The 14,422-nt window shown below is 37.4% G+C and overlaps 1 protein-coding gene across 3 annotated transcripts in view; it reads left to right on the top strand.

Moving 5' to 3' along the window:
- Nucleotides 1-14,422, top strand: part of LRBA (LPS responsive beige-like anchor protein) — a 526,493-nt gene that overhangs the window by 39,247 nt on the left and 472,824 nt on the right. For all 3 annotated transcript variants that reach the window (XM_080671788.1, XM_080671787.1, XM_080671786.1), the window contains exons 16-18: nt 187-268; nt 2,391-2,514; nt 2,817-3,009. In XM_080671788.1, coding sequence (XP_080527914.1) covers nt 187-268; nt 2,391-2,514; nt 2,817-3,009 — 399 coding nt within the window. The remainder of the gene's footprint in view (nt 1-186; nt 269-2,390; nt 2,515-2,816; nt 3,010-14,422) is intronic.

Raw genomic sequence — 14,422 nt, 5'->3', positions numbered from 1 at the left:
TCTCATTTTATGATTAAGTAAAAATAGAGTTACAATGTTGAAATCATTTAATATAATGCAGAAGGTATTTACCTTGACAACATTGGACTGTTTAATTAACATTGTGAAGTGATGTACTTAAAGTTCATTAATGGCGATGGTAATACAGCGATTATGATAATACAATCTGTTGTTTTACTTCTGTAGATTCTTATGGAACAGATTTGTACACAAGTGATACGTAAACAGCATCCAGATCCTGATTCCTCAGTAAAGATACAAAATCCTCGTATGTATTTAATACACTTTTTAAAAATTTGTTTTTGATTGTGTAAGTTTAAGATGTTCATCCTAATGATGGTTGGTATATGTATATAATGTGAAATGTTTACCACAATGAGGTTAGTTAACACATCCATCACTTCATAGTTATAATTTTGTGTGTGTATGTGTGGTGCAATCATTTAAGATCTCTCTTTGCAACTTTCATATATTCTGTACAGTGTTGTTAACTGGTCATTGTGCTTTATATAACATCTTCAGAGCATGGGCACCTTATAACTGGACGTTTGTACCCTCTGAGTGAACACCTTCATCCATTTCTCCCAGTTCTCTTTTTTTTATACTTTTAAACTATGAAAAACCTAAAGTTAATATTGTTGAAAACACATTAAAGAATATTTCATTACAGGCAGTGATATAATATTAATTTTATTTGTGTTTGATGTTGAATTTACCTTCAAATTGACCTTAGGTTATGTGGAAATGTTTATATAGAGATTTTGAAGAATTATATGCATAAGATCTTGATTTAATGTATGTTCAGATTTTCAGTAAAGTTTTGATTGCATAATTTAGTAATGTCTAGCTAAATTACATGAACCATGGAGGTAGCTTTCATCTTAAATTACTGTCAATTTAAGAATACCAAGTTTGAAATAGAAAACTGCCTACTTTATTGTTTATGAACTTAGTCTATTTAACAGTTTTTTTCTTTTGATATTTAGAATTTTTAAGTACTTGTACATTTTCATCTTGGTTTTTAAGATTATTGACATTAAAATAACTGGTTTGTGTAGTTTTGAAATATAATTACTTTTTGTGTGTTAAATTGTGTTTGTGGTATTCTATTTTACTACTAGTTTTAAAAACACATGTCTCTGAAGTTTAATTTTTCTTAGCCTTCAGGGAGAAAATCTTGAAAATAAAATATAATGAAAATAAAAATATATTTTAAGTGTTTATGGGAAAGATGACTTACTTAAATAAGAATTTTAGAGTATTATTATCTACATAATATACTGTCTTAGAAAAAATATACTTGGTGTTTAAAAACATAGGCTGCTTGCCTTTCAGTCTTGTCTACATGTCATGATAGGTTTGTGACTTTGGGTAAATTACTTTAATTTCTGTGTGCCTTAGTTTTCTTATCTCTAAAATGGGGAAAATGGGGATAATAACAGTATATAGCTATCATTGTATAAGTATTAAATGTGTTAATACTTGTATTTTCTTAAACCATTTCCTTCCAATAGTATATTCTAAAACTTAGGGGCTATCATCATCATGATCATCACCATCATTATTTTGTCATTGTAATCATTGAGAAATTTTGGATTTTCATTAGAAGAATTAAGAAGTTACTCCCCAAATATGGTTAATTGGATGATAAAGTATTTTTATGTTTGATAGCTTGAACTTAGTGCTTCAGAACTACCAAAAACCTGAGCAAAGGCTGGCTTAGAATTTCTAAATTTTTAATTGGGTAAAACTTTGATGTATTTAACTTAAAATTCAGAGTTATAGATGTTTTGTTTCTTTTTTTAAAGTTATGGATTTAAGCATACATTTTAAAGAATTTCTTTTTTTAAAGTTTAAGTGTAAGAAATTTAGACATCAATGTCACCCCAATAAATTCAATAAGAATTAAAAATAGTTACCTTAAAAAAAAACTTAGACCATTTTATTTAAGACTATTATATAGTAGTTTTATTTGTATTTGTTCAGGGTATTGAGTAGGTTTTAATTTTTGGGGGGGATTTTTTTGGTACTGATTTTACTTTTAAAACTATGGAAGAAAAATCTTGATATCTTTTAAAATTCATGATGATAAAGAAAAGGGTATGTGTATACCATAAATTTTGTTGAAGAAGTTGAGAATTTTTTCTCTTTTTCTGAGATTTTAGATTATAGGGTTGTTTTATTTTTTAAGATCAACTTTATTAATTGGCAGAGATTAGGGAGAGTTGTTAGTAGTTTTACCATTATTTAATTTGTTCATAATTTAACTTGATTCATTATAACCTTTTAAAATTCAACTTTTACACATCAGAGTTGTGATATTTAAAAACATTCTTGTTTATTCTTTTATAGTGTTCTGGTTTTTTACTGATTTATGAATTGTCTTACAGAGATACTAAAAATAATTGCAACGCTCCTTCGAAATTCTCCTCAGTGCTCAGAGAGCATGGAAGTTCGCAGAGCTTTTCTTTCTGACATGATTAAACTTTTTAATAACAGTAGAGAAAATAGAAGGTAAGCATACGAGAAAGTATTTATTTGCAGTCTTCAAGTCCAGCTTTGAATAAGCCCATTTGTTCTAAGAAAAATTGCTTTGAAAAACACTGTGAAATGAATTTTCCATATGCTTTTGTCATTAAGGACATATAAGTAATACACCATATAGTTAAATTGAGCTTTTAGTACCACATTCTTTAATTGTTTTGAATATGTAGATAAAGGTGGGTGTTTTATTTATGTTATTCTGAACTTTTTCTTTTTAGAATTCTTTCAGATGATTAATTTTAAGTAATTCAGTATCCTCTTATAATTTTCAGGAGCTTGCTACAGTGTTCTGTGTGGCAAGAGTGGATGCTTTCTCTCTGCTACTTTAATCCTAAGAATTCTGATGAGCAAAAGATAACAGAAATGGTATATGCCATATTCAGAATCCTGCTTTACCATGCAGTCAAATATGAGTGGGGTGGCTGGCGTGTGTGGGTAGACACCTTATCAATTACGCATTCAAAGGTAAGTTTCTTTATGAAAGACTATTTTAGCATTTTAAATGTCTGTAATTTTGAGTTTTACTCATTTAAAATCAAGGGAAAAAAGGTACATTACCCCCTGAAAGTGAAATGAACAATAAAAACAAGGAATAACTAAAAATAAAGTATTCGCAATTTCTTCAGAAACAAAAGTTTTTTCCCCAAATGTCATTTTTATGTGTGCTTAACTTAATAAAGTGAAACCTCATGAAACAGCATATTTTCCAGTAAATGTATTCTGATGTGGTACTTTGAATTTTATAGTGGTTTGAAGCTTTTGAACACAAGGTGGCGTAGTATATTCAAAGATGTGAGGTTATTGCTCTGTGTAAAGTGGTTGAGTAAACAGAAAAGCTCGGGCTAATGTTTGCGTTATGGTCATGTTTCAGCCAGTTAAAAAATTGGTTTGGAAGAATTTTATTTTATTTGTTTACCTTAAGCCACTGTAAGTTAGTTAGTTATATATAGCATTTGTTTAACATTTTTAATGAAATATTCTGGATGCAAAAAGGTATAGGGAATAATGTACCTATCACTATTTATGAAATTGGGTTTCCCATCCCATTTGCTTTGTATACCATTGTTAGATTCCCATCTCCCCCACTAACATGAATTTGGTTTTTTTATTATTTCTGTCCTGTTTTCAACAACATATATATAACTCTAAACAATAAAGAATTCAATTTTTTCATGTTTATGTTTAACATAGTCATATCATATAAATGCGTTTTTCTTCAACTTACTGTGTTTACTTTTTGTTTGAGATTCATTCATATTGACTTGTGTAGTAGTGTCAATTTGCTCACTTGTATTGTATTCCATGGTACGAGTTTACCCATTTAACAGTTGATGAGCATTTTTTACATATTTTGTATATATTTGGAAGTTTATATATTCCTAGATGTGGAATTGCTGACTTTTATGAAGTAGATGTTGAACATCCTTTCTAATAAAAGAGTAATATGTAAATTGACTGTCACTCCAATACATAAAATGGCTGCCACAAAATGGCCTGCAGGGGAGGGCAGTTAGGGGTGACCAGGCCAGCAGAGGAGGGCAGTTGGGGGTGACCAGGCCAGCAGATGAGGGCAGTTGGGGGACACCAGGCCAGCAAGGGAGGGCAGTTGCAGGGAACCAGGCCTGCAGGGGAGGGCAGTTGTGGGCAATCAGGCAAGCAAGGAGGGCAGTTAGGGGTGACCGGGCCGGCAGAGGAGGGCAGTTGGGGGATACCAGGTCAGCAGGGGAGGGCATTTGGGGGGGGGGGGCAGGCCTGCAGGGGAGAGCAGTTGGGAGGGACCGGGCCTGCAGTGGAGGGCAGTTGCGGGGGAACCAGGCCTGCAGTGGAGGGCAGTTGGGCGGGGGACCAGGCGTGCACTGGAGGACAGTTGGGGGGGGGACCCAGGCGTGCACGGGAGGGCACTTGGGGGGACCAGGCCTGCAGGGGAGGGCAGTTGTGGGCAATCAGGCAAGCAGGGAGGGCAGTTAGGGGTGACCGGGCCGGCAGAGGAGGGCAGTTGGGGGAGACCAGGTCAGCAGGGAGAGCCAAATTTTTTAAACTTAAACTTCTAAGGCCACTTCTTCAAAATAGACCCGCCCAGGCCGTGGTATTTTGTGGAAGAGCCACACTCCAGGGGCCAAAGAGCCGCATGTGGCTTGCGAGCCGCAGTTTGCCGACCACTGGACTAGGAGATTTCTCAGTTGCTTTTGAACTTTTGAGCAGTTATGACTAAACATTTATACCCAGTTTCCAATTCATTTGTGTAAGTAATGAGGATAACGTGGGCTTTGGAGACAGGATACTTCTGGGTTTAAATTCTGATTTACAGTAATTTTCAGTTGTGTAAATTCAGGCAAGTTTTTCAACTTTTCTTAACAATCTGTCTAATGGTAAATATGTATCTACATGTATATCTGTATGTGTAGTTGAGGTTAAGAGCTAATGAGTGAAATCACAAAAATAGAGTTAAATGCTCAATGACTGTTTTGTTATAGCTCTATCATTTCTTTTATTCATCCTTTTGTTCTCCTTCTTACTGCCAGCACATTAGTTCATGCCCTAATCAGTTCATGTTTGATAGAAATACACTTTTTAAATACTCAGTCACACTTGTGTAGCCTATATGCCATGAAGCAGCAATTTTCAACCTTTTTCATTTCATGGCAGCACACCAAAGAATATATTTTTTGTTTATCTGATGAAAAAATAGGTATACTTTTGATTTACTGTGTTGCTTGTAGTCATTTTTTTATTTGACATTCTCAGGCAAAAGAGGTCAGTGCCCCTGACTAAATAGTCAGGTATTGCATGTTTTAAAAATTCTTGTGGCACACCAGTTGAAAATCGCTGCTATGAAGTGTTACAAAGGAAGAATTGTTATAAAGGAAGAATTGTGACTACCCAACATAAGGACATGCTGTGTGGTTCTGTTATCCAACCCCTGCACCCCTTCTCACTCCAAACCTAATTACGACTTTGAATTATGTGTGTATCATGTCTTTAAAAAGCTAAAAATTTATTTTTAAATAATATCTAATGTTTCCTATTATATTTCATGAAAATGATATACTGCATGGACTTCTCTGCGATTTTATTTTTAAGTTTTTTTAAAATTTTTATTGTTAATATAGCTTTGGTTCCATTCATTTTCAATGCTGTTAATAACTCAGGTGCTCAAAGGCTATGGTTTTAATAGAGTTGTCATTTTTAAACTTTTTATTGCTGTGGCTCACAGTAAGACATTTATTGTGGACAGGTATGCCTATACATACACACCATTCTCCCTCCATATACGTCAAACAGGTTTCATAAGACAATATTTATCCTTATTAAATCTTGGTGTGCAGTAATGCACTCTTACTTTTCTATTCTTTTTCATTTAAAATTGCTGCTGATACCCCAGTAAGAGATTCCATGATCTGCCAACTGAATTATTCTCAATTTGAAAAAAGCATTGCTCTGGGATATATAAGTAGGAGTAGAATTGCTGGGTCCTAAGTAGTGTTCCACTCTCTAACTCTTAATATGTTAGACTTCTTATTTTTCCAAGGTTTTGTCTTTTATCTACTTCGAAGTTTTTCTTAATGATTCCTAATTCTTCATACATGACCAGATCACTTCTATTCTGGATATTTCTAATGGTTATTCGGTATTATTTTTCTCTAGATTTATTAATCTAAGAATAGCATATAATGTTACTTCCATAAATACTTTGTTCTAATCTCCTTAGAAAGGCAATTAAAGTTTTTTTGCAAAATTTTATTTCTAACTATAGGCCCAGTGCACGAAAATTGTGCATGGGTAGGGTCCCTAGGCCTGGCTGGCGATCGGGGCCGATTGAGGCCTTGCAGCTGCTGGCCGGGGCCTTACTTCCTCAGTTGCCAGCAGCTGGCTGGGGTCTCCATTCCCCAGCTGCTGGCTACTGGCTGGGGCCTCCCTTCCCCAGCTGCTGGCCAGGGGCTTCCTTTGTTTCATTCCGACCCCTGGTGGACAGTGCACGTCATAGTGAGCAATCGAACTCCCGGTCTCCTGATCGTAGTCGTGAGGGGACACTTTGCATATTAGGCTTTTATATATATAGACTAGAGGCCCAGTGCACAAAATTCGTGCACGGGGGAGTGTGTCTCTCAGCCCAGCCTACACCCTCTCCAATCTGGGACATCCCTCTCACAATCCAGGACTGCTGGCTCCCAACTGCTCGCCTGCCTGCCTTCCTGATTGCCCCTAACCGCTTCTGCCTAACCACTCCCCTACCAGCCTGATTGATGCCTAACTGCTCCCCTGCCAGCCTGTTTGCCCCTAACTGCCCTCCCCTGTGGGCCTGGTCCCCCCCAACTGCTCTCCCCTTTAGGCCCGGTCCCCCCCAACTGCCCTCCCCTGCAGGCCTGGGTCCCCCCCAACTGCCCTTCCCTGCAGGCCCGGTCGCCTCCAACTTCACTCCCCTGCAGGCCTGGTCCCTCCCTACTGCCCTCCCTGCTGGCCATCTTGTGGTGGCCATCTTGTGTCCACATGGGGACAGCCATCTTTGACCACATGGGGGCAGCCATCTTGTGTGTTGGAGTGATGGTCAATTTGCATATTACTCTTTTATTGGATAGGATAGAGGCCTGGTGCACGGGTGGGGGCCAGCTGGTTTGCCCTGAAGGGTGTCCCAGATCAGGGTGGGGGTTCCCTTGGGGCGTGGGGCGGCCTGGGCGAGGGGCCTGTGGTGGTTTTCAGGCCAGCCATGCCCCCCGGCAACCCAAGAGGAGACCCTGTTATCTGGGATTTATTTATCTTCTATAATTGAAACTTTGTAGCCTTGAGCGGAGCCAAGCCTCCTGCTTGCTCCATGGCCACAGCCATTTTGGTTGGGATTTATTTATCTTCTATAATTGAAACTTTGTAGCCTTGAGTGGAGGGCAAGGCAGGCTGGGGCTGTGGAAGCTTGGCTTCCTCCATCGCCGGGGGCAACTCAAGCCTCCTGCTCTCTCCAGCTATGTAGGTGCTGCCATTTTTTTTTTTTTTTAATATTTTATTGATATTTCACAGAGAGGAAGGGAGAGGGATAGAGAGCCAGAAACATCGATGAGAGAGAAACATCGATCAGCTGCCTCCTGCACACCTCCCACTGAGGATGTGCCCGCAACCAAGGCACATGCCCCTGACCGGAATCGAACCCGGGACCCTTCAGTCCGCAGGCCGACGCTCTATCCACTGAGCCAAACCGGTTTCGGCAGTGCTGCCATTTTTGTTGGGATTTATTTATCTTCTATAATTGAAACTTTGTAGCCTTAAGTGGAGGCCTGGTCTGGCCAGGATATGCGGATAGCTTGGCTTCCTCCATCACTGGGGAAACCCAAGCCTCCTGCTTGCTCCGTGGCCGCAGCCATCTTGGTTGGGTCAATTTGCATATTCCCTCCTATTGGCTGGTGGGCATGGCTTGTGGGTGTAGCGGAGTGATGGTTAATTTGCATATTACTCTTTTATTAGATAGGATGTTTCACTGTTCCCCTTGAAAAAAATGTATTTCCTACCTCATCTTCCACTGTTTCACTTGACCAGAATCTATACTCTGGATATGTTGATTCTATTCTTTCTAAAGTGTATCATGCTTTGTTAAATCTTTATTTTCATTATTCATGGCATATACTTTGTGTTCCTTTGTACCTTCCCAAATCATTTATATTTTTAGGACTTTTATAGTTACACTTCTATGTGACAGTTTTTGCTACTCTCAGTCCCTGTCATTCTCTATGAATTCACAGCACTTAATTTTCTCTTGCTGTCTCTTTTAGTGTCTCTCTCACCCTCCCTTTCCATTCCTTTCCCCTCTCCCAGTGCCCTTCTTGCTGCTCTTCCTTCCCCTCTCTTCCTTATACCCTCTCCTCTCCTCTCCTCCCCTCCCATCTCTCCTTAACTTGTAACCAGTCAATCTTCCACACCCTTTTCCTTGGCTATTGGCATTAACCGTGGCCACTGTCTATCACTGCCTAGCCAGATCTCTCCTTTGCTTGTTTTTTTTTCCCTTCATTGAGCCACTATTTCCCTCTTTCCTATTCCTCTATTTCTCTTGCTCTATTTTCCCCTTCAACATCCCTGCATCCATTCTTTTTTTTTTTTAAATATCTTTTATTGACTTTTTACAGAGAGGAAGGGAGAGGGAGAGAGAGTCAGAAACATCGATGAGAGAGAAACATCGATCAGCTGCCTCCTGCACACCCCCCTCAGGGGATGTACCCGCAACCAAGGTACATGCCCCTGACAGGAATCGAACCCGGGACCCTTGAGTCCGCAGGCAGACGCTCCATCCACTGAGCCAAACCGGCCAGGGCATCCCTGCATCCATTCTATACCTCCTGCCATCTGCCTCCCCACAACGTATTTCTCTTTTTCTCTTTTTGTTTTGTCCTTAGTGAATCTGTGTTGGTTTTATCTCTGCTGTCTTCCTCCCACCATCTCTCGGTTGGTCACACAGTGGGTGGACTCTTATTTATCCTTAGTCACTCTGTGTCAGGTCTTACTTCAGTTGCCCATCTTCTTTCTTCCCCTGTCTACCTTTATCTTTCATTTTTTTGCCTTTCAACTTCTTCATTTGGTTTGTTCTATCTTCTTCTATTTGAGTACCTCCTAATTACTATGAAAGGTGAGACAGGAACAGATCTTACCCTGGAAGAAGTTACTTTATAATATGGGAGATAACAGGAAGGAATGAGTGTAATGTACATGAAGAAGAGAAGTAATGGGTAATAAAGCAAAGGCAGACGAGCATTTAATCATGTATGATTCTGTAATGCCTCTCACATATATTGTTGGTTAAAAGTGATTTCTTATTTTGGCTGTTAATTGTAAGCTCTCATTAGCAGGGATATGAAAGGTTACACTTCATAGAATTGTGCATAGTGCTGAGTACTTGGCAGTTTTACGTTACATATTTGTTGCAGGATGGAGAAGGAAGAACTACATCATCGTTGTTTGACGCTGTTTGGTTCAACTGTCATGTGGCACCATGCCACCCATTCTTGCCTAAGTGTCTCAGTCTTCCCTCACCAGTGATCCATGAAGCAGCTGCAGCAACTATCTTTAAAGTTCCTATGTCCAGTCACACACTGGATGATTTGGGGACCACCTCATCAGAGTAACTTGGGGTGTGCATTTTATTATGAACCCCACCTTAGAATCTCCATCTGAATTTCATGGGATGTTCCCTGAAATCTGCTTTTTCAAAAAGCCCTTGTTATTCACTCTAAATTACGAACACCCCTCTTGTGTACAGGGAATTATTTTTACCAACTGTTATAAAATTCTCTGCTTCTCACATTTATATACTAAACTACTAACATAATGTGATATACTCTCTAGAGCTATGGAAAGTAGAGGAATACTATGTAAATTAAATATGGACCCCCGTAAAGATCCCATATTGCATTAAAAAAAAAAGTAAACCTTTTTTTATCTTTCTAGGAGCATATGTTATGGTGCAGAGACTATTAAAGGAAGAAATATGAACTGTGTTTTTATGTATTATTTGAAATCAGTATTTTTAAGACACAACAGGCTTTATATTTTGTGTGCTATCTATATAGTTTTTTTTAAATATATTTTATTGATTTTTTACAGAGAGGAAGAGAGAGGGATAGAGAGTTAGAAACATCGATGAGAGAGAGACATCGATCAGCTGCCTCCTGCACGCCCCCTACTGGGGATGTGCCCGCAACCCAGGTACATGCCCTTGATCAGAATCGAACCCGGGACCCTTGAGTCCGCAGGCCGACGCTCTATCCACTGAGCCAAACCGGTTAGGGCGCTATCTATATAGTTTTGATTAATCAGGTTATATTTTTCTGTACTCCAGTGACATATGGCTTTAAACAGATCTTAAAAACTTTGCAGCCATAGTTGGTTTGGCTCAGAAGATAGAACGTCAGCCCGCAGTTTGATTCGTGTTAAGAGCATGTACCTCGGTTCCAGGCTTGATCCCCTCAAGCAACCAATCGATGTATCTCTCTCACATGGTAGTTTCTCTCTCTCTCTCTCTCGCTTTCGCTCTCTCTCTGTCTCTCCCCCCCTCCTTCCCACTCTCTCTAAAAATCAATGGAAAATAATATCCTTGGGTGAGAATTAACAAAACAAAAAACTGCAAAGAAAATATAGTTGCTTTATGGAGAGGTCTCTTTTGCCTACCTTGGGCCAAGAACCTGTCTTTGACTCAAGTTTTAGAATTAGTTATAAAGTGGAATAGGTTCTGATTAAATTAATTGAGTAATTTTATATGTGCACTTTTTGCTGTTAAAATATACTTTAAAAAATAAATGCTAAAGCTTTACTTAATTCCATGCATGGGGTAAGAATAATTTAAAGTTACGAGTTGATTCTTATGTTTTTCATTTTTCATTTTAATGTTTAATAAATATCCTTTAGTGTTATTTCTTTGTGTGAATTTCCTTTATTTTTTTGAATTCTCACTCGAGGATATTTTTCCATTGATTTTAAAGCGAGTGGAAGAAAGTGGGGGAAGACAGAGAGAAACTTTGATGTGCGAGAAACACATCGATTGGTTGCCTTTTGCATGCGCCCTGATGAGGGCCCAGGCCAGGGAGGAGCCTGCAACCGAGGTATGTGCCCTTGACTGGAATTGAACCTGGGACCTTCAGTCAGCAGGCCGATGCTCTATTCACCGAGCCAAACCAGCTAGGGCTGAATTTCCTTTATTGACCAAACACTTTTCTGTTTCATAAGGTTTATACACAGTAATTTACTTGAGTATTACTATGTTAATTATTTTGGAATTTTAATACCTTGACATCTATTTTTAAAATAAAATGGACAAGTTATACTTTAAGGTTTTCAAATCAATATTTAATGATGTTTAGGATGGAGCTGAAGGGATTTAGTAATTAGGTGAGCAATTTGCTGCATGATGTTAAAATTCTGCTGAAATTACTGGAATCAAATTTTTCCCTCTGGGAAGTATTCATTCAAAGCTTTAAAAATCTTTTCATGCATATGATACTGAAATAATGCTTATTTTTCCTTTTTGCAGCCATTTTAAAGCTCAGTATCTCCAAGTTATAACATGGTTCTTGATAAAGTACTAGTGTGTAAACTAATGCTGCAGAATTGGATAGGTTTTGCAGAGTTACACAGGATTCATTCAGCTGCTATAAAAAGCCAAAGAAACTCAATTGCAATTTTATTGTCCACTTTGATAGATTTCCTGCCACCTTTGTAGCAGGGAAGCTGTTTGTCACTGTATCCCTCTCTTCCGACAGCTGGACTAGGTTTTATAAGCGGTAATAGGCTCTTCTGGTATAACTGCACTGTGTTGGTTACTTTGGTCTGAAGGTTTCAAATATGTACCTGTTAAGAGTCATCTTTTAATTCCATTATTTTCTTGTGAGTCCTTTAGGTTTTCAGTATTTATCTTTTTCTTTTATTTTTTTATGCTTTAAATGGTAAATGGAACATTGATGTTGAGTAATTAAATAATACTATTTTCACTTCGTCTGCTAACATGCTTCTACTCTTGAATTAAAATTTAAAATAATTTGATATATCCCAAATTTGAAGAACTATTCAAAAATTATTTTTCTAAACAAATAAAGCTAAAAACTGTAGATACCTATATTGCCATAAGGTTAGAATGGGCCTATGACTTGAAATAATCATCAACTAAAAGTTAATTCACACTTGAGGTAAAAATGCAATATGACTTATGTTTCCCCCCATATGACTAGTTTGGGTAAAGTATTTCATTATTTTGGATTATATTGGAAATATCTTAAGATTTTACTTGCAGTTAACAATGATGGCTTAAACAAATGTCAGTCATTTTATATCAGAAGAAAATACAGTTTAGGTTGGATAAAAAAGCCGGTGGAAATCAGTTTGTTAGAATTTTCTACGTGTTTTCTTAAAAGTATTTTTTAACACGTTAAGTGCCCAGCCTGTTTCGTCTTCCAGATGGAATGTATAGTGTCAGTCACCAGTGACTGACTGGGCGCTTAACGTGTTAAAAAATCACAAGCTATAAACTGGTATATATAAATACACATGTGTTTATATGAGTGAGTTTATGGTAGCTATATAATGAAATTAAAAGCTTCATATTTTTAAAATAAATTTAAGAGTTATAAAAATTTCCACATTTCATGAATTGTCACCATTTTATCCTTAATTGCTAAAGTGTTCTTTGACTTTATTTTTTTTTAACCAAATAGTATTTATTATTATTTTATACTTTTAAAAATTATATGTGCTCATTGTAGGAAATTTGGAACCTAGTACCGATGTATTCATACAGAAACCAAGAATCACCCACTATTGACTCACTTGTGTTTGACTTAGTATTACCATTTTGGTGTAAAACTTTTCATCTTCTGTTATATGCATAAATATATACATACATATAATTCTTTTCTTACAAAAATTATCATACTTATATTTTATAATAGTTTCATTTAATGATATATTTCTTACATGAATTTTTTACATTTATTTTTGTTTTAATGAAGCTTTATTTAGAACAACAGGCTGTAGCTGGAGTTAGTGTGGGTGCTGTAATTTGCAGACGCCTATTCTAGAACACTACTAGAAAACTGTGTGCCCATGACTCTTATTTTTAGGCAGTTGTCGTGTTGTAGTGGAAAGAACTTTGGGCTCAGGCAATTCTGGATTTAACTTCCTGTGGAAGATCTTGGGCACGTTATCAAACTTATCTGATGCTTAATTCATTTATCAGACAATAGAAATGAGAATGATGAATGTACAGTGCCTTACTCAGTACCTGGAGGATAGAGGGACAGGTGAAATAGTTATTTGTTTCTTTTCTCATTTTTTAAAATTTCTTCTTAGCTTAGTTTCCAAGAGTCAAGAAGGTATTTTGATATTCTTGTTGCTTTTGGTATGTACTGCCACACTACATTTTAGAGCTTGCTGTACCAATATGTTATTACCAAAGGTGTGTACCTTTTTCCCTCAAAACTTTACTAGCATTGGGTAATATAATGTTTTTTTAAAAATTAATTAATTGATTTTTTATTTTTGTTAATCCTCACCCAAGGTTATTTTTCTTCCATTGCTTTTTTTAGAGAGAGTGGGAGGGAGGGGGAGAGACACAGAGAGAAACATTGATGTGAGAGAGACACATTGATTGGTTGCCTCCTGCATGCACCCCAACTGGGCCAGGGATTGAGCCAGCAACGGAGGTACGAGCCCTAGACCAGAATCGAACTCAGGACCCTTCAGTCTGTTGTCTGACGCTCTAACCACTGAGAACAACCAGCTAGGGCTAGTGCTTTTTAAATTATTTTTTATTTAAATGTAGTTGGTACACAATATTGTATTAGTTTCAGGTGTGCAGTGGAGCGATTCAACATTTATATATCATACAATGTGATCATCACACTAATTCTAGTAATGATGTATCACTGTGCAAACTTATCACAACGTTATCTACTGCATTCCCTTTCACATTTTTCAGTTACTTCCATCCCCGTCTGGCAACAGTTTGTTTGATCTCTGTTTCTGTGAGTCTGGTTTTTTGTTGTTGTTTCCTTACATGAATTTTAATGGCTGCGTGTAATTAAGTGTAGATAGTGCATCATATTATGGATAAGTAAAGTTAAAAGCAAAAGCTGTAGTTTTGATGCAATTAATATTGGATGTTGTTAGACCACTTATTATTCTAGGAAGGAATGATTGATTCAAGTTTACTTTTCATATTCTGGCTTTCTCCAAAATTTTACTTGGAAAAATTGGTGGAGGCGATATTTTTAAAATCTGTGATCCACTTCAGGAGAAGATTGAGAGGACAGAGTTTTTCCTGTACCTGTTTCTTAAATTCCTTCTTTTTAAAATATTCAGTATCCAACATGCTATATTTTGGGGTATGGGGTACTGTCTTCAGAACCCCATCAAA

The sequence above is a fragment of the Plecotus auritus genome (assembly GCF_963455305.1).
Source record: "Plecotus auritus genome assembly, chromosome: 6".
Taxonomy (NCBI): domain Eukaryota; kingdom Metazoa; phylum Chordata; class Mammalia; order Chiroptera; family Vespertilionidae; genus Plecotus; species Plecotus auritus.
The sequence above is the reverse complement of the archived record's forward strand: the minus strand, read 5'-3'. Positions and strand labels throughout refer to the sequence as shown.